The 20,813-nt window shown below is 40.6% G+C and overlaps 1 protein-coding gene across 1 annotated transcript; it reads left to right on the top strand.

The window, feature by feature from the left end:
* Positions 1 to 274: 274 nt before the first annotated feature.
* GNS (glucosamine (N-acetyl)-6-sulfatase) lies at positions 275 to 20,534 on the top strand. The gene is given in 20 exon segments (XM_066319116.1): positions 275 to 430; positions 987 to 1,050; positions 1,723 to 1,935; positions 3,013 to 3,071; positions 3,483 to 3,566; positions 3,568 to 3,582; positions 5,838 to 5,856; positions 5,859 to 5,921; positions 5,924 to 6,000; positions 9,406 to 9,488; positions 10,787 to 10,905; positions 11,516 to 11,566; positions 11,569 to 11,601; positions 11,604 to 11,617; positions 11,990 to 12,022; positions 12,024 to 12,092; positions 13,270 to 13,374; positions 14,040 to 14,154; positions 15,987 to 16,146; positions 16,969 to 20,534. Coding segments are annotated over 20 exon segments (1,593 nt in total). The 5' UTR covers positions 275 to 289; the 3' UTR covers positions 17,045 to 20,534.
* The last annotated feature ends 279 nt before the right edge of the window (positions 20,535 to 20,813 follow it).

Raw genomic sequence — 20,813 nt, 5'->3', positions numbered from 1 at the left:
CCATCCTATCGGCACGCCTCCCGTGGATGTGTATCCACCCCTCGGGAGCGGAGCGCGGAGGTCACGCCAGGGAAGCGCCTCCGCGCGCGGCCCTGGGCGGGGCGGGGGCGGGGCCTGGGGCGGGGCGGGGCGGCCGCCCGGCCACGTGACTCCGCCCCCCCGCGCTCCCGGGTCATATGCCGGGGGCGGGGCGGGCCCGCGCGCTGCTGCTCCGGCTCCGCGCTCGCTCCGCGCTTGTGGCGGCCCCGACCCGCCCGGCCCCGCCGTGTCCCCCGCCGTGTCCCCCGCCATGTGCCCCGCCGCGCTGCTCCGGGCGCTGCCGCTGGCCCTGCTGCTGCTGCTCAGCCCGGCGCGGGCAGTCCGGCAGGCTCGGAGGCCCAACGTGGTGCTTATCCTCACCGATGACCAGGACGTCTGCCTGGGCGGCATTGTAACCCTGCGGCGCGGGGCGCGGGGCTGGCGGCAGCGCCGTGAGGGGGGTGCTCTCCGCCCGCCCGTGTCGCGTACCTGGCTGTCGAGAGGCCAGACCGAGCTCGGCGGGCGTGCTGTGGGGCGAGGATCGCTCAGGCCGCGGGGGTCGGCGCGCTGGGCCCAGCCCGCAGGTGGGCAGGGGCTCGCTGCGGCCTCAGGCCGAGCAGCCCCGCGAACGGGAGCGTCACCGTGGGGCTTCCGCGGGGGGGATGAGCCCTCTGCGGAGCCGCCGGCGCTCGGGTGGGCCGGGGCTGGGCCCCTCTTTAGAGCAGCCTCTGCAGTTGCAGGTACCCATGGAAACTCCCCGCACTTGTGCTGGCTTGGGCCGGCTTGTGCAATCGCTGTGGCCACGCCAGGCCCTTGCGAAAAGGAAAAGGCACTCGTAGTGTCTTGCCGGGGGGGGTGCCGAAAACCTGTGGTGGTGTGCCTTTTTATAGGCGGCCTGCTTCAGGTCGCTGGCTTTACCTGGCATCTTTGCATTTTTAGCTGATATCCTTTTGGTGCTTTCCTTTCAGACCCCCCTAAAGAAGACTAACGCTCTTATTGCCCAGATGGGAATAACCTTCGTAAATGCAGTAAGTGTTTACATTAATGCGCTGAACTTCTGAGGTGTGTGCATTTATGTATTTGGTATCTTAGGTCATCTGAGGTCTCAAAAGATGGTATCAGTTTTATGAACCTGTAGATATGGATGTGAGGCTTTCAAAATATGTTACCTACTTTCAGATCTCAAAAGGAATATAACTTAAAATCATGTTCAAAATCTGTAAAGTTTCACTTTCTGAAAGCACTTGTGCTCACTTCCTTAATCTGTAAAGTAAAACTGCGTAGTCTGACTATTCCTGTTACGAACTGAGAGGCATTAAAAGAAGCTGCTCAAAACTTTCATCAGCTTCATGCACAGTGAAAAGTCACTTCGCTCTTAATTTTCTAGTGTATCTCCATGGCTAAAATAATGGAATGAGTAAATGGTCAGACAGAATTTTAGTGGATTCTTGCCCCATCTAAAAACCATGTCCAATCTGGTAGTGAGAAGTTGAAGGGCATGTGCTGCAGAGACCTGAAGCTGCCTTCATGTGTAGTTTTTCACTAGTGAAATACTTGGCATATAATTCTGGGTGTCCAGAACGAAGTAGGTTTTACTGTTGGTGAAAATATTAATCAGCCTGTTAAGTGATATTTAAAAACTGTCAATTTTGACAGAAAATTGTTTTACTATCCAGTCTTAAATCTCCTCATTCTGTTTTTCAGTATGTCCCAGTGCACTTTGCTGTCCCAGTCGAGCTAGCATTTTAACAGGAAAATATCCACATAATCATCATGTTGTCAATAACACTCTGGAAGGGAACTGCAGCAGCAAGTTATGGCAGAAGATTCAAGAACCATACACCTTCCCAGCACTGCTCAAAGCTATGTGTGGTTATCAAACGTTCTTTGCTGGAAAGTATTTAAATGAGGTATTTGGTCTTCTTTGTTTTTTTGAGGGGAGTTTGTTTAAGAGTTAAGTGTCCACTGAGGCAAATTCCTCAGAAGAACAGATATTTTCAGAGCTGTTTTACAGCAGTTGCCCAACACTTTATTATTGAGTCACTGTATATGTGTGCTTTAGGTTTTTGTCTTTTTAACTAGGATAGTTTATAGTAGTTCATAGTACGATGTAAAATTCAGCACTGAAAGCGGTAAGACCGGGTGTTCCTCTTGTGTGATAGAATTGGATTAGGAGTTAGATGAGCTACAGGGTTCTTAACAACGTGTTTATTTGCATCTCATGGTGGAAAACGTTGGTGGTATGATAAAACAATGGAAAGTGAATTTTCAAAAGCACGAATTTGTCTGCTGATGTTCCTGAGGCAGCAAGGGGAAGGGAAACTTAGCTGGCTTCCTCTGAGCATCCCTTGACTCAGCAGAGTCTCTCATGCCTGCAGTTAGGCCAGCCATCTAGATGGGAGAGGGCTGCCCTGAGAGAACCCGTTGTGTTGCTCTAAGGCAACCCTCTGTTTTGAGTTTGGCACTGACTCAGCAGCTACTTTCCTTATTTGTCTTAAAGGCTAGTTGTTGTAGATTATTTGGCAGTGAGGTGGTAAGAGGCTAGCGTTTCTTGAGTTCCTACCCCTGTTGGGGGAGGATAAAGGAAGCTGTCGGTCTGTGGAATTCACTTCAGTATCTTGTGAACTGTTATCACAAAGCCTGCAAGTGTCTTATCACATGGATGTTTTTTTCACCACTCATATTTGATGATGTACACTATGTTCTCTCTGTGTATTTTCACAAGCAGAAAGGAGCAGGGAATACTATTTGAATTTATTGATGATTGCTAAGCTTTCACTTACTGTCTAGTTATCGAACCCTGGTTTCTTTAACAGGCCCTACATGTGTTGTTATATGCATATATGTGTGGTTTTCTCCATTCTGAAATTGAATTTGGCTTAACATGGTTTCTGAGTAGTGTTGAATAAAGCACATGCATATGAAACACACTATGTAGCTTTGATTCATCATAATTGAAAATGTGAGTCATGATCTCTCTTTTTTCAGTAGGAGCAGAGGATGCTGGGGGAGTAGGTCATGTCCCTCCTGGATGGAGTTTTTGGTATGCTTTGGTATGTGACTTCTCCTTTTTTTTAAACAACTTTATTTTTGTTACTTTATAATCTAACTCATGTTCTAACTTTGCTAGTCATGAAAGAGCAGGAAAGAACATGTAATGATATAATGCAAATTTTCTCCCCCTTTTTGCTTAATTGTACGGTCGTTGTACTTTTACAAGGGATTCTACTACTGAATGCCTGGAGAGAAAAAAAACCCAATTGTTAAACACCAGAGGAGTGTGAGATAGCAATAAATCAGTTTTGTTGATGGAGATCACTTCCGAGAATTTTGCAGTATCCTTATTGCAAATGCTTATAACATATTTGATAAATGCTTGCAGGCAATTAGTTTGGATTATTTCAAGTGATCAATGTACCTGTTGCTTTGCTGCTGAATATTTGTGTCACTTCTCTTTTTCACAGGAGAAAAATTCCAAAGTACTACAATATACTCTCTCTGTAAATGGCAAAGCACGAAGGCATGGTGAGAACTACAGTGTAGATTATTCTGACAGATGTACTGGTAAGAAATTTTGATGTGTTGTGGACAGACGCTGCTTGTGACCGATAATGCCTTGTGCTGGGGACTGGGGAAGGGTGAGATATTTGTTAGGCTGTATTAGTTCACAAATGGACAATTGTGCTGTGTGAGGGTGGGTGGGGCATTTGTCAGCAAAGCAAGACTCTTGAGTATATTTAGAATGACAGGTTTATGTTTGAGCTGTGGAGAGAAAATGGATTCTAGCTGGCCATTTGCTAGGGAGTAGCCTCACTGAGGAATTAGTACTGGCTGCTATGCTGCAGGAGGAACAGGTAGACAGAGATTTAAATTACTTCATACAAGGTTATGTTTCATTATAATATGCAACCTAATGTAACAGATTAACTGGGCCAAGATTTCAGAGGAGGCATGTAAAATAAACTCCACACCATGTTGGTTTCTTAGGTATTGTGATGTGTTAGTAACTTATAGTCCCAATTCCATCAGTCTGATAACTTGTAAATATTAAAACCTAATCAATCTTTTACAGTAATATGAGGACAATATGTAGCTGATCAAGGGAGGTTTTTAGCTTCTTATCCACCTAAAATAAGAGAGGTACAAAGATATCAGATACCTAAGGAAAGTTGGAAGAGTTACTTTAGGCCTTGTTTGGCAAGTAGCAGGGGCTGTAGGCGAGGGGGAATGTCAAGCTGGAATCATAATTTGACATGCTGTTAGAGTGTATAGGGTGGGTACTGTGTGTACAGTGTAGCATTCACCAAAATTCTTCTCTAGAAATGTCTCCTAGTGCAGTCTTGCGGTGTTTTCATGGAGACCTTGAGGAGTTTAATTCAATGGGTGCTTGAACAGACAGCTGCTCACTATCACAGCACTGATTGATGTTTCCTAGGGTACTGAACAGCTGTCTGATTAATTAGATTTACACTGTCTAAAGCTAGATTGGAATTGATAAGCCAGAAGTGAGACTATCCTGTTACTGGCATTGTACTTGGATTTTTTCATCCTTCAGCAGCTGTAAGCATTTTGTTCAACAGGTCATGTTGCATAAATCACTTATTTGTGGTATGTTGCCTATTGTGTGCAGCAGTGTATCACAATTTTCAGTGTGTTGCATTCTGCTTTCTTCCTCTGGTTATTAAACACGTATTCAGCATTTCATAGACGGTGTTTAATTCACTTGCTGGGCAGTGAACAGGAATAAATTGCTTGTGCAGAGTTCTGTGTGTGTGATGTGATCCTTAAGCTTTCTTGTCTAAGGGCACCTGGTACTTGAGTTTGGTATTAAGCATCCAAACACCTGAATCTTTTTACTGCACTTCTACATGTTGTAGTTTAAACAACCGTGAAACCAAAGTTGGCTACCACTATGAGTTTGTCAATGTTCTTATCTTCCTTGGCGCTGCTGTTAAATAACTGAAGTTGAGCCCTACTCGCTTAGATGCTAAATTTGGAAGGAAGGAAGGAAGGGGAATTCTTGGTGTATTGGTTTTTTCCTGGAGAAAGAAAAGGATATTCAAAATGGGGTATACTAGTCAGGCAAGAAAGATTTGAAATGAAGAACTCATCTACAAGTAATACTTTTAAGCTTTAAAACTAAAGACTGACGTAGGGGAAGTGAAAATGGAACTCACAATTTCTTCAACTTGCTACTTGAAATTGTGTGTGAAATGACTGCATTGAGAATGCACTGGCTGCAATGAAAATGAAAGTGCAGTGGTGTAAGTGAGTACATTTTGGCACTGTCTTCACCAGCTTCTGTCTTCACCCCTTGCAGTCTTGCAGCTCGCTGTAGAATGAGCATAGGCTATAAACGTGGGGCTGAATTTTTTTTCAGAACTATTGCTGTTTCTGAGGCAAGTGAAGCTCTTGAGCTGGGGTCTTAAAAGATGGGACATGGCTCTTAAAGTCTCGGGCTTGGACTGTGTGAAGAAAGCTCTGATTTTACTTGATTAAACCGAGTATATGTGGCTTTTGCTGTACTTGGAACAGGCACAAACTTCTGATGAACTTTCCAGGTCTAATTAATGCAAGGGTCTGAAGTAGAAAGTTGTTTGAAGATGGGAAAAGTGATTTGTTTAACATGAGCCCTTGGGATTATTTTTATCATGGCTGGCTGCTCTAGACATTTGTAGATGAGCAAGTAAGTTTTTGAAGTATTGAAATGTTCTCAGTATTACTGAGCTCTAAATAAGTTGATGTCTAGTTTGGATTTGTCAGATAGTTGCTGTTTCCTTTGAGGCATGACTTTTCTTCTCCAACAACACTGTTCACAGGCCAACATGTCACTGGACTTTTGGAGTACAAATCTAATTTCGAACCCTTTTTGATGATTGCAACCCCAGCACCACACTCCCCTTGGAACCTGCTCCACAGTATACAAAGAGCTTTCAGAATGTCAGTGCACCAAGAAACAGCAATTTTAATATTCATGGCAAGGTAGCTAACTAGCAAGAACCTGTGTAGGTTATTCTAGTTTGTGAGAGCAGAAGGCAGTGGCCCTGACTTGCATGCTAGGTTAGAATAGGGAGTACTGTGACTACTTGTTGTTTAATCATGTTTAAGTCAATATGTATCAGGGTCAGATAAGTTTATTGTGACTTTGAGAGATTTGCACACTAATGTCTTGTAAAGAAAAACAACATAGTGGCAAAAGTGATATGGTAGTACAATGGACTTATGATTGATAAAGATGAAAAGTTAATTGTGTCCCATTTCTAGATCTTCTGAAGCTCTTAAAAATTTCTTATGATTGCTCTCAGTATATTCAGGAGAACAGTAATGTGCTACTCAAAGGCTTGGGTGAAGAATGGCAAGAGCCCTTGTCTTCCTTCACCCATCTGCTGGTGGACGGGGGCAGTCCATTCCTTGAGCTCCTGAAGACTAACGTCAGATTAATCAGAGGACTCTGGAGTCGTGAACCATAGGGCTCAGGGTTGCTAAGTGCTTTGAAAACTTCATTTGCTAAAATAACCTAATGTTACAAATTCAGTCATCCTTATGACAGGGCAGTATGCCTTTCACTGCCAGCAAATATGGTCAGATATGGTCTAGCTCAGACTGATCTGCTGCAGTTTACTCTGTCAGTAAGTGAGCATCACAAGCAGTTAATTTGGTGAAATGTTACAGAGGTTTTTTATTTCTGATTCAAGTAGTTTAAAATATAGAACCCATTGATGTTCAGTGTTCAGTTATTTCACTGCAAGATTTGCTTCAGCCCTTAAGACTGAGATAACATTGCCTAAATGCCCGTCAGGAGCCCAGTCATCTCGGGTCACTGTGACTCCTGGAGTACCGAATGAAACTTCTTTTTAGCTGAGGACTATAACTTGCAAAATGACCATGAGCTCATCAGTATGATAAAAAAAACATGGGTCAAAAGACAGAAAAGGGCTGCAGGCAGTAACAAATACTTTACCCCAATCTTTGTAAGTTTCAAACTAGGGAGTAGGAACAAGACTGAGAGTTTTTCTTCTGTAAAGGGATTCCAGATTTGTCTTAAGACTCCATACGCAAGAATAAAGTGCTTTTAAAATAGTGATTTAGAAGTAATTTGATAGTGAAGTCGCAGCTAGCAAAATACACACTGTGGAGTTCCCTTATGTGGTGTAAAAGCTCTGCATATGTCTGTATAACACAGAGCAAAACACTGGACTTAATGTTTGGCGATTAATACCTGTGGATACAGCAGTTTTACTAGAGGAGCAGACTAGCATTACCTTCCTTCCTAGACACAGCTAATGTGCATTTCTGCAGCTGGCAGTGTTGTGGTCTGGAAGCCTAAGTCTTCTTGGAGCATCAGTGTTTTCTAGAGCTTCATTATTCTATGGCAAGCATGATTCCTGCAGTAGCAGTAAACATGTGAATAGGCTAAGACCCTCACTGATGTTGTAATGCTTGCTTGACAGTCTTGGATTGTACAGTCTTCACGAATGTTGCCTCACTTCCTTATACTGGATGTGGGCAAGGGTGACCAAGAGGAACCATTTAGGCAGAATCTCTGCATGAAAAATAGGAATTAAGCTCTTGCATACATCACTGGTCAGAGTCTGAGTTTACCTTCTGCTTTGGATCCTAGCTATGAATTGCATGAAATGATCAGCAGCTGTTGGATTCCCAAGCAGAATTATTAGTAGTCCAGATGAATTTTATCTAAGCTGTTCTGAAAGAGAAGTTGATTAAGATATGTGTCGGGTATCTCCATTGCATGGCTTGTTTTTCCTGCAAAATCAGAGCTCAGCTGTGCTCTGATTCTGCTGGCAGTGCGTTATATCTTGTATCGATCTCCTAAAATTTCTCAAAGAATGGAGCTTAAGGAGGCAGCAGGATTGGTGGACTGCTTTGTAGGGCTGAGACATGACAGGGAAGCAGATTTGAGAACTGAATCAGGATGAAGTTTATTGAAATCCACAAAAGTGTTTGAGTGCTGTGTGAAGTTTTTGAAACTTAGAAAGGTAAGAACAAAATACTCAAAGAGGAGGATTCTGCTGCACTAGGTTGTTTACCTGCCTGAGCTCCCTGGTGTGGTTAGCCTTAGGAAGCTCCTCTCCTAAGCACAGCCCTTGTGAAAGGCGGCTGGTGCACCGGTGATGTTGCCAGCTGCTTTGCTCTCTGAATAACTTCTGCTGAGCTGAAGATAGGATTTGTGCTGTATTTCTCTTTCCTCTCTCAGCTGACATAGGTTGTGTCTCTCCAGAGAATTGTTTTACAACTACCGTAAAAGAAAGAGCTGAATACAACTGAATTAAAGTAAATTGGACATAGTATTAAGTCTCCATGCCAAAAATCTTCCCTTCAGTATTCAAGAGCAGAAAACAGGGGAACTGAGTAATTGCAGGACATGAGTCATTTTGTTGTGAGTCTCTACAGCCTGAGCCCTTCAGTCATTTGCTTGTGATAGGAGGTAATTTGCATAACAAGAGGCTCTACACAGAGGAGTGACCAGCTAAATACAGGCTCAGGGTGATGAGTGGGTCATCCCTGACCTACTAAATGAAAAAACATAAAGCTGTACTGACATGGCTGTATCCTTTGTTCTGGTCCCCACTAATACTAACCTTCAGGTTGTTCACAACAGACCTTCCATGTATTTGTACAGCAGGTGACCCAGGTCGACTTCAATGTGGGACTATCACTTTTTATATGAAATACATCATTTAAATTACTTTAGAGGTGTAAGTGAGGAAAGGGGCTATTTCTGAAAGTTGGGGATACATCTAGAAAATCCATGATGCTGCAGCTAAAGAAATGCTCTTGTTTTGGAGTCAAAATCTAAATAAAATTATAATGTTCTGTTCCATTCAGTAGTCATCAGCCCTGATTTCTTAGACAGCTAAGAGCTGATTGTGGCACTATTACAGCTATTTGAACTCACCTGTTTATAATTTAAGTAATTGCTTTGGGTGCAGGAACTTTTGCCCATCTTGTTACCTGTTGGGATGCTCACCAGTATTAGTCCCAAAAGTAGCTCATTTTTGACAACCAAGTGCAGTCTTACAATGATGCTCAGTGCTTCACATTGTTTTCCTTAGATCTGTCTTACACTATCTCACTTTGACCTCTGAGAGAGCCTTCCCTAGATCCTTTCACACTTGTCTTCCCCAAAGTGCTTTGGAAAGATTCACATCTGTTTTCTTCTCATCAAGGGCTGAGCATAATGGAGCTGTAATGTATCCTCCTCTTGAAACTTAGATTTTACATGAACCAACAGGGAAAATGGAAGTCAGGTCAGTTTGGTAGCAGTGCCTGACTTTTTTACAGGAATCATTTTGGTAATTGCTCTAAGAAATGCTTTCAACCTGATACTTCTCCCATACACTGATCTTTGCTGTTTTTTTTCTTTAGAACAAGCACTGGTTAATTAGACAAGCAAAGACTCCAATGAGCAACTCTTCAATACAGTTTCTTGATGATGCTTATAGGAAGCGGTAAGAATTTTTTTGTTGTTTAAGGTTTCTAATCAGAATTTGTAAGGTGTGGATTTTTAAAAAAGTTGTAGTAAGTCTGACAATCGATGTCAGATTACCTCTAATAGTTCCCTGGCATCTGTCTCAGAAGACCTCCTGACTTCGTTTACAATTTGCAAATAAACTTTGGCTTCAGAAATAACATATTCACAAATGCTGCCATTATTTGTCACAAAAAAGACCAACCATACTTGTATTGCTTTTCTTTCAGTGCACAACCAGTTTTTCTTTAAAAAATGGCCTTACCTTCTACTTCACTTAAATCCAATTTCTTACATGAAGTACATCAAATGTAGTTGATCTGTCTGCCAGTTAATCTGATTTATTCATCTTGTCTCTCAGTCTGTGCGTGGAATACCTAACTGGCCTAGGGAAGTGCTAGATTCTTTTTTTATAAAAGGGATGTGGGGAATAATGTGTAGATATGACTTGTTCCCCTTTTTAATAGTGTATTTGTTTACACTACAGATGTCTTTTCTTTAAAAGTTTTGAAACAAACATTGCTTTAAGTGTTGATCTTCATTTTGGGCAGTTACCAGGCATTATCTTGTCACTTTGGAGATGGAAAACCAAGATTTTTCAGACTTTTGCTTTATAAAACACAAAGGTAAAATTATGCAACAAAATTTTAAGCAAGAGACAGCAGAATCCAAGAATTGAATAGCTGTAGGAAATTCAGCATGATTCTCGTCTGTAGAGGGTAGTGGAAGCAGTTACTTTCTCTCAACAGCAAACCCCATGACAAGAAAAGAACTTGTAGCTGTCCGAAGGCTTTATATACACTGAAATAATGGACCCTGACATTACGTGAGTAATACAAAGCTGGTACAGTTTTCAAGCAGAAAGGATCCCATTAGACAACTAAATTCATTATTGTTTTGCATTTTAAACATTAAACTACATATAAATAATTAATAACAAGGGACTTTGCAGGAGATAAACTGACCCTTTGTCACTGTGGTGCTTCAAGGTTGGTCTTCACTATGTCCAGATAAGAAGCAATCAGCAATTTTGGATGTCTTTCACAGACAACTACAGAAATCAACAAGAACTGAGTACAAACAGTCTATTTCTATCTTGAATTGCAGCCTTAAAAACCCCAGTGTAGTAGTCTATGAAGTTGTTTCAGAATTTCTAAGCAAAATAATTCATTACACTGCATATACTGCTGGCAGGAAGCAGGATATGAATGCCTACTTGCAGGCAGGGTTATTCCAAATTTTTGGCACTAGAATGTGAAGTACTTTATTTCTGTATAGGTGGCAAACTCTGCTGTCAGTAGATGACCTGATAGAGAAACTAGTGAAGAATTGGAAGTGAATGGAGAGTTTAGACAACACGTACATCTTCTACACATCAGACAATGGCTTCCACACTGGTAAAAATTTCACTGCTTACTGCTTATTTGTAGAAGATCTGGGAGTTGCATAACCTTTTATCCTCATGACCACTTCAGAAAGGGGAACAGCAGCTGTGGAAAACTATAGATGTGAGAAGTACTGATTTGAATTACAAAACAATCTGGAGTTGAAGTGGGGATGTTTGAGATTTTACTGGGTTTTGTTTGGTTGTGGTTTTCAGCATTAATTTTTACCAGTGTATCCTGGTATGGATAAAATTGGGACAGAAATAAAGGAAGGATCTCTGTGTTTTATAGGAAGAGTTGGCATAGGAGGGTTAACCAGTAAAAATCTGTCAAAAGCCTGTCTGTATCATGTTGTATAACTAGAAGTGCAGTATCTAAGCCGTTAAATTTTGTAAGATACAGCTTATGCTTTGAAGTTCTCTTCTGTCCTCCAATTGTTAATACAGTTCAGTTAAGAACCTCTCGTCCTTAAAAAATGGACTGGTGGCAATTATGTGCCCCATAGCAGAGGGGGTGGAACTAGATGATCTTTGTGAGGTCCCTTCCAACCCAGACCACTCTGTGGTAACACAAGCAGATATGTAAGCAGAAGCCATTTAACTTTTCCATCGTCTCTGTTTAGGCCAATTTTCTTTGCCAATAGACAAACGGCAGCTCTATGAGTTTGATATCAAGTTCCATTGCTAGTTCGAGGACCAGGGATAAAACCAATCAGACAAACAAGGTAAGAAAAATTGAAATCTCAGTACAGATTTATTTTTAATGTTGTATCACAGTTACCACTTTAGCTACTAATTTGTTACCCTGTGTATATATATATGTATCCATTAAATTAAAAACACAGAGTGGTAGAAAATGTGGAGACCTCATTATAAAAGGCTGTCTGTTCTTGCTTGAGTCAAATTAAGCCATTGCAGGCCACAAAAGCAAGTGAATTTTGAGCTCACTGTCCAAATTCCCTACCATTGCTTTGTCAGAGTTACAGGATCCATTAGCCATAAAGATGAATTAGGTAGTGTTTAGATGCACCTACAAATATGTGTATTTAAAATAAGTTTCTGAATTTCTGAAGTTTAAGTTTTCTCCCGTCGTGCAGATGCTTGTTGCAAATATTGATTTGGGTCCCACTAATTCTGGACATTGCGGGGTATGACTTGAATAAGACCCAGATGGATGGGAGGTCGCTGTTGCCGCTGTTGGTAAGTAGGGACAGGGATAGCCACCAATCATTATTGCAGGGTAATTATTCAAAGTCAATGTTACTTCCTTTGATAGAGTAGGTTGGCTCATAACCCAGATTCTTCCTTGATGTTGTTTTCACTCATAGCTGAGTGAAAAAAGTAAGTATGTTAAATGCAGTTGTATTTCATAAGCACTACATAAATTGTTATGTTTTAGATAGAAAGTTGTGTCACCTTTGCATAATTCTCACAATTTGTAATAATCCTGTTTTGAAGCCCGTATTTTGTTTCACCTTGCATTCTCCTTCCCCTTTTCCTTAGCATTTTTCAGCATCGGAATAGGAGAAAAGCAGACTGTTCTTATTAAATTTTTGGTTTTGACTCCATTTTCAATAGAACTAGTGTTTTCTGCCAAATTCTAGAAGAGTGCATATGGTTTATAAAGTAACTTGACCTTTTTAATAGGTGAGCAGAAGCCTATTTAAATAAAGCTGCTTGCAGGTGATCTGTTAGTTTTAATTAAGTTTAGTCTAAAAATTGAAGGCAGCTTACTTGGAAAGTAAGCTTGGAAGGATCATCCAGACTTTAAATGGTGCTTTGCTCTTAAAACCTTGTATCCAAACCTTAAGCTGTTCTTTAGACAGAAGCAGGAAAAAAGGCACCTGTTTTAAACTCTGGTTGAATCAAATTGAAACTCACTGTTTTGCTGCATGTGCTGATGGTGCTGTATATTAACTGTAAACTTGCATCTTCCTCTGTCCTTTAAAATGCGGTTACAAATAGACCAGCTTAAAACCTAATTGTTTCTTAAAGCTGTTTCTTTTTTTGCTTGGTTATTTTTTTTTTCCAAGGGTGTCTTTTTTCAGCTGTTGTGGTAATTGTGATACAAATCAAAGGGAAATCTTGTCTGTAGGATAGTAGTATCTTGGCTATGTGGCTCCTACTTGGTATTACTGCATGTATTACTGCAATTTATTCTTATAAATTGAAGATAGTATTTTCAACCCTCATAAGAAGATGTACTAATATTTTTGGAGCTTAATCCTTGTCTTCCAGTTACACAAGACCTTCTAACCTAAAGCTAATTGTTTAAGACTGATACTGCCTAGTAAGCAGTGGGCAGTGTTAGTTATTCCAAGGAGAATTTTATTTCACAGTACAGTAGATACTAAAGTTGTGTTAACCTCGTGTAGAGAGGAGACAAAATGTCACGTGGAGATCAGACTTCTTGGTGGAGTATCAAGGAGAAGGATACAATGGCAGTGATCCTACATGTCCTGGCCTAGGACCTGGAGTCACAGTAAGTAAACAAGATCTGTTAATATTGGGAAATAGCTGCTGAATTAAACCTGTTTGCTGTGTGGGTTAGCCTGGTTCTGTATGTAAGGTCCCAGTGTGTTTTGTAAGTAGGAGCCAGCTCTGTAGGTCCTGTGCAGCATTTTGACAATTGGAAGATGTCCAGCTGTATGGAACTGACCTGTCCATATGATCAGAGAGATCACAAAAACCCTTTCAGTGGGAAACTATGGAGCCTCAGGGCTGGAGACTGATGCAGGAAGGTGTGGGCTTAAGCCAAGTGCGTGGCAGCGACATAATGTTCTTTTTAAACTTTCAGTAACCTATTGCACAATTCTTGTCTGTGATTATTTAAGTCACTAGCTAGTCTCTAAATTGAAGCAGGTTTGCTTTGCTTTACTGAGGTAAAACATCCCATTGGTGGTGTCTTTAGTAGTGTCATGTGCTGTTCTCTTTTGTGTGCGTACATTCACTTCCCAAACAAAATGCATTTAATCATGGTGAGTTTAATAATAGGAAGGTTTTGCTTAAAATCCCCATTGGAAGTTTGCATGTGTTAAATTAAGAGCTGGGTATTCATCTGTTAGCTGCAGTTAGCATGAGTTGCTACAGACTCTAGGAAAAGTTCATCTTCTTCCCTGAAGTTTTTGTTTGCTTCTTGCCTCACAGCACTGCTTCCCAGACTGTGTCTGTGAAGATTCCTATAACAACACATATGCTTGTGTGAGGACACTGTCAGCCTCCTGGGATCTGCAGTACTGTGAATTTGATGACCGGGAGGTAAGTCTGTCTGACTAGCAGATGTCAGTTGTGCACAGCTGTGTGTCTGTCTGCACTCTTATCAGCTCTCAAGGTTTTCATGAAGTACTCTGAAAGCAGACTGGTGTTGCTTGCAGGATAAACAGTGAAGTACTTATCACCTATTGAGAATGTTTGACCAAAACTGTAGCGGCGTTCTGGGAAGAAGAGAAGAAAAAGAGTGTGGGAGGAGAGTGAGTCCTAAACGATGATTATTACCCTCTAGTATCACCTGACAGCCTCACAGGGCGCTGTGCTGGACTTGTTTCAGTTCTCCCTCTTAGCCCAATTCCATGTGGCAGTCCGTTTGAGCAACAAGTATTGTCCGATAACATGAACACAGCAGAGGTACAGTGTTCAAATCTTTACTTAGGAAGACCTGAAATTCCAGGCTAATAAATCCTCATCTATTATTTGCTTGTTTGTCTGGCAAAAATAGGAGTAAAGTTACAGCTGTGAGAAAGATCTCTGACCTTATCTTGAGTTGTTTGGGGTGTAAGGGACATAATGTCCCCCATTCAGAGGCTGCTCAGGTCTCATAGGGGAGCACGTGCTGTACAAAAGGTGGTGTGTCACGGGACTGATCTTTAGTTGTGCTTGTTTGCACACAGCTGCTCCAGCAAGGGTTTGAGGCCATTGGGTCACAGATCTAACAAACTGTGCTGTCAGCAGCTGTGCAGGCGCTGCATGAACAGCAGGTATGCCCAGTTAACATGCACCACACATGTTGTATGGTAGTCCACAATGAGCAATGTAAGCCAGGGGAGGAAATCCCACAGGATGTTTTTGCAATTAGTGTGAAAAACTGTACAGTTAACCAAAAAGTCAATTAGCAGATCCTGCACTTTGGTTTTCCCCTTTCTGACAAATTATGAAGAGGTTAATCAAGTATTGTGGATTTCTCTGTAAAGTAGAGTCCAAAGTTGACTCAATAATACTCTCATTTCACTTTGGGATTTTTCTACCAGGAAGGTATGGCTGTGGCAGTTTTGGGTCACTCTGCTTACCTGAGCTAGCTAAAGTAAAACCAACAGTATGGGGAAGGTGCAACAATGTGGCTTCAATAACCTTGTTGTGAACCTTGTAAGAAAAAGGCCAAAGTCTGTCCAGATATGGCTTTGTCAAAGTTAGACACAACTCAGACAGTTTTTATCAGTATCATCTGCAGTTAGGCCTCCTACTCTAGCACAGACAAAACCACAGCTAAATTCTTGAGATACTATTGACCAGTATTTGTCCCACAGAAGTGTCTAGAGATTTAATGTACCTAAAAAACAAATCTGCCCTGAAATCCTCCAGACAAATCTCAAAGTATGTACACACAGAATAAACTTTTTCTGTTTGAGGCTGAAGTCTACTTGTATTCAGCATATTTTGTACACGAAGAAGGCAAGACACCTGTCTGGGTTTCACAGCTCTTAAGTATGTGATGAGTATAGAATGTTGATGTGATGGTCATGAAATGATGTTATTTTGAGATCCATTAGTGAAAAGACTGCCAGCTTAGGCAAGGCCTCTTACTGTGTCTTACAGTCATAAGACAAGTGTTGGAAAACAATCTGCAGTGGCAGCTGAGTACTTAGGTGAAAGTAAAAACTTTCCAACAAAATTGTGCTACTGCAAAACTTTGCTTTGCTTGTACACTGTCTGTCTTTGACCACATAGCTGCATGGCTGAACACAACTTATGTGTGGGGCTGCTGCAGTGGAGTTCAAAACAACATTTGAGACTGTGGCTGCCATAAAGCATTCCTCTCAAATAATATGACTGTTAATTAGCATTCAGGACTTAATACAGTGCAGGAACTTTCTTCTACAGGTGTTGTGGAAGTGTATAACTTGACTGCAGATCCACACCAAATCAATAACATTGCTAAAACAATTGATCAAGAAATTTTAGAAAAGATGAACTATCGACTAATGATGCTGCAGTCCTGCTCAGGAGCAACGTGCCGTACACCAGGTGTCTTCGATCCTGGGTAAACACTCACCCACTTCATTATTGTAACACTTCTAAATATAACTCTGTATTTCTTTGGCTTTTATAGAGTGTATTTGTGATGGAATATTTTATTGTCATATGTACTGTTTTTTAATAGAAATGTTTTCTTGATGCTTCTGTCTTTTAATGGCTAATCTATATTTTAACTTAGCATGTATAACTTTGATGGTATGAATACTAGTACTTTATGTTGCCAGATGTTGTTGACTTAGCACAGCTGTACCCTTCAGCTGTTCTGAGTAGTCAAGAGACTGACATTCAGGTTTGCGTGCATACCAGGAAAAGCTCTGTTATTTCTATAGGCAGGCATTTTCCAAGTATGTTTGTCCAAGTATCTGTAATTGTTCCTGGAGATGCTGCTTGCAAGAACGTTTCCTGCAGGGCCTGAGCTGCTTGCATTAGCTGTTGGAAGTAAATAGCACTTTGTGCCTCAAAACTCAGTCACTAATCATTTAATTAATTACTACCAAAGCTTTTTTAAGCAGTATTTAAAATGTCCTTACAGTGTCCTTGAAGTGCTATGTAAGTCTGTCATCTGGGACAGCAAAGCCTCCTGTTAGAATGTAGCTCCTGGATGCTTGATGAAGCCCCTGTGCTCCCTGTACATTTTAGCTGGGATTGTTTCTTTGGAGACTCAGCTTTTTGGTTGCATGCTGTTATAGTTTATCTGTTGTAATAGAAATTGTCACTGCTGTGTACTGCTGAGAAAGCAGCTTTTCACACAGCCTTGTACCAGAGCTCTCTCTAGAAGTGCTGGTCACTGCAAGCCCAGCAGCTCACAGTGTGTTCCTCTCTCCAGGTACAGGTTTGACCCCCGGCTCATGTTCAGCAATCACGGCCTAAGGGCTCGGAGGTTCTCTGCACAGTTCTTGTAAGATCCTCAAAGAGCCTCTTGCAGTGGGCTCCTACTGACCAGTTTCTCCAGTGACTGCAGCAGGTCTGTCTCTGTTAACTTTCGCTGATTACAGCTGGAAGACTTTTAATGGGCTTTTCAAACCCTGTTTGGAAGGAAACCCCTTGTCTTTAGCTGGTTGCCTTGTGCAATATATATATATTACAGCTGAACTCTAACTGTAAATTGTTAGACACAGCTAATCTGTCTTGCTCAGATCGTTGATTACCACCTTTGTCTTTCAAGTACCTTTTCATATCACAGGCACAGAGGTGAACCTATGCCTATGAATCTGAACAGTTTATTTTGTTCTAAAAAAGAAATAAATGTGTATTTAAGTCAGGTTAGATAGGCAGGTGCTATTGCACAGTAATGCTCACCCATATTCAGTGTCACAGACCTTGTTAAAAGCTATGCTTAATTATAGGTTTCCTGTATTGAGCTCCAGGCTATTAAGGACAATAACAACTAGCCCAAAAGTGAGTAGGAGGGCATTAGTCAAAAGCGTAGGATCGGACTAGCAAGTGTCTTGTGCAGAATTAAACCCACCTGCTAAATAATCTTTCAATGAGACCACTTTAGATGAGACCAATGAATTTTGTAGGACAACTTTGGTAGCTTGCAAACAAGAATGTAATTTCAGCCTCCTTTTTTGAAATGCTGAGCTGGGTTACTGTGTACTACTGAAAAACCTCTTAGGGTTTTAGACTGACTTCCTAGTGAGTTGAGAGACTGTTGAGACTAACATGTATTCAAGTAAGTGTGCCTGTGCTTTGAGCTAACTCTTAAATCTGTTTTTAATACACAAACAGAAGTAATACTAAAACAAAATCCAACAACCATGGCACCACAGTAGAGGTGATCTGTCTCTAACCTTCAAATATCTTGAATTGTCTAACTTCTTATGTTGATTAGATTCTTGAAGGTAAATTATTTTGAAAGCAAACTAGATAAAATAAGTCATAGAATCATTGCTCACTAGACATTAGGCTAAGAGCTATTTCAGGCGGTTTAAATGCTTGATAGAGTGTTGCTTTTGGTTGAGACCCAACTACTTGGAACCTGCAAAAAGTGGCCTTCACACCAAAGGTCTGCATGTCAGAAGTCACTTGGTTTCCCTCCAAAAGGGTGATGTCTTTTCAGCTTTCTGATTAGGCTTACCTGAAATGCAGCCATCATGTGCACCCAAACTTGAGTATCTTTCTAAATCTTGAAAAAACACACGAACTTGAAGTACCATGTAACTTCTGTATAGATTCACTGGCAAAACACCACCTGGAAGCACTGAATTATGGATCTTCTGCAAGACAAGTTTTGTGTTGCTTGTGGGTAAATCAGCTCTGTTTTCAGGCATGATAATCATTCCCTTGTCAAACAAACTGCAGCAAAACTATGTAGTGTTCAGTTATTTCACATCTCTTACCACAGTAGAGAGCAGGATTATTTCAACTCATCATTAACTAGGCAACAAAGTATGACTCAAAATCGTGAAGGTGCATACCCCAGTGTGCAGATCCACAAACTGGATACAAGCAGTGCTACAACAAAGTAAGTTGAACTTTCTTGGCTTTTAATTCTGAGGCAGAGAAGTTGTCCTTCATGTAGCTTAGAGTTGCAAACTTCTGTAGTGTTCTACAGGTTAGATTTTTATGGAACTTTTGTTTCAAATCTCTCAGGAGTGACCAAATATTTGGAAGGAAAAAAAATAGCTTGAAAGGTAATTTTTTTCAGCTGAGGCATCTGTATAAATGCAGAGGGTTTTGGATATTCAGACTCCTTACATGCTTTCAGAAACTCAGGACATTTGTTTTTCCTCAACTACAACTGTAGCTTTATCCTGGCTTTTTGTTTCTCAAGCTTTAGTATTGGCCATCCAGTATCCTTTATACACTGTTTTGTCTCTAGAAACCAAACCAAAGTTGTCTTCATGCTCTCAAGAGTTTTCTTACACACTGAGCTCATGCAGGTAGTGTTTTGCTTGGAGAATTCTAGCAACTTAGACCTGTTATTTGTTTAAACTTCATTTTGGTAGCTGTGTAGAGGTTAGTGTGAAATACATTGACTGCTGCACATTAAACCCTCATCAGTCCTGTCACATCTGGGTTGTACATCAAATTTCTGCTTAAGTTTCAGTGCAAGTAATGTGTATTCTGTTGTTCCTTATTAGAAAAAAAACTTTGTTATGGCTACAGAAATGTAACTCCAATACATTTCTTAATTTCTTAAAGTGATTTTAAGCCCTAACAAGGACACTTTGTTTTGAATGATTTTTTTGCCTAATTAGTAATATTAGTAATATGAAAGTTGACAGAATTGATGCAGATTATTCAGTATGAGTGACCAGATGTTTTACCCAAATTAATACTCTTGCTGTCTGCACATACCTGTAAAGCATTTCATAACAAGGCTGAGTAATTTTACACACTCACTGACAGAACCACACTCTATACTTGAAATCTGACATAGGTAGTAAATGTATTAAATTGAAATTCAGAAATAAATTAATCAGTCTTTACTTAGTGATTCAGGAGAATATTTGATTCCACTTTTGATATAGACTGAAGAATTGTTAAGCATGTAGTTGAAGGAAGAACAGGAACCAAGAGCTGCCTGCCTTCCATTGCTTTTAGAGCAGTTTATCACTTGTCTGTTGCCATAAAGCAGTTAATTCTGAGTATTTTTACAGCCTCAAATGACCAGTGTTGATTCTTATCCTAGATAATTAAAAAAACCACTATGAAGGATCTTTGACTCTTATCCAGATCTAATTAAGTTATTTTAAAACTATGCTCTTTCTGGATATTCCATTTCATGTGTTATTTGACCATGGCTGCATCTATACTTTGTTACAGAAGGCATTCATGTTAAATGCACAGTTTTAAATAAAGGGCCTTAACTGGTACAGAGTTGAGTTTAGATAAAATGTGATCATGTTTTTTACTTTTTTAAAATCATTATTATCAAAAGCAGAGCTATGATTTTTTAATGATCTGATCTGGTAAAGTAGACACTATACAGGGAGAAATATGATTAATAACTTCATTATGCCATCCTAAAGCAAACCAACATTCGTTATCATCACTTCAGCATAAGTGAATACAGCCAGTACCTGCTTACCCAGCCCAGAAAACTGGGCTTCTTCATTTTGGGGGAATGAAGCTGTAGCAGGGACATGTACATGGAAACGCGCACCCAAAGCAGGTATAATACCTTTTCAATCATGGTAAATTTGAGACTGATTCATCAAGTTAAATACAGTATTTGAACATAATGAGACAGCTGTCATTTACTGTGATTCAATTAAAATGAATTTTCATTGTAATGACTCTCTGTATGTGAGCATACTTTGCTGTAGCATGTTGTGAGTATATTTCTGCTGTTTTGAACATCTGTTTAGAAAGTGCCCTTCCAGAGGACCCTGTTCACTGCTGCACTTTTGAAGAAAGAAAAAATAAACTGCCTATCAAACTTCCTATCTTTGTTACTGAGCTTGAGTTAAACCTTCCTGCAGGAATAAGCTGTCACATATCTAATGGTGGAATTCCTATTTTATAAACCTTAAAAGTTTCTGCTTTACTGCCCTCCTTCCTAACCAGGGCTACTTCATATGGCTACAGGGAACCTTAATACAGTGTCTAGCAGGACACCACCTGACTACTTTGCACCAGGAAGAAACCCTGAGGTGAGGGAACAAACTGAAATGCAGCCTGTACTTGCTTGCATTTCCTTGAAAACTGGTGTAGTTGAATAGA

This window comes from Sylvia atricapilla, chromosome 5 (assembly GCF_009819655.1).
Source record: "Sylvia atricapilla isolate bSylAtr1 chromosome 5, bSylAtr1.pri, whole genome shotgun sequence".
NCBI classification, from domain to species: domain Eukaryota; kingdom Metazoa; phylum Chordata; class Aves; order Passeriformes; family Sylviidae; genus Sylvia; species Sylvia atricapilla.
This window is presented reverse-complemented; position numbering and strand designations above follow the sequence as displayed.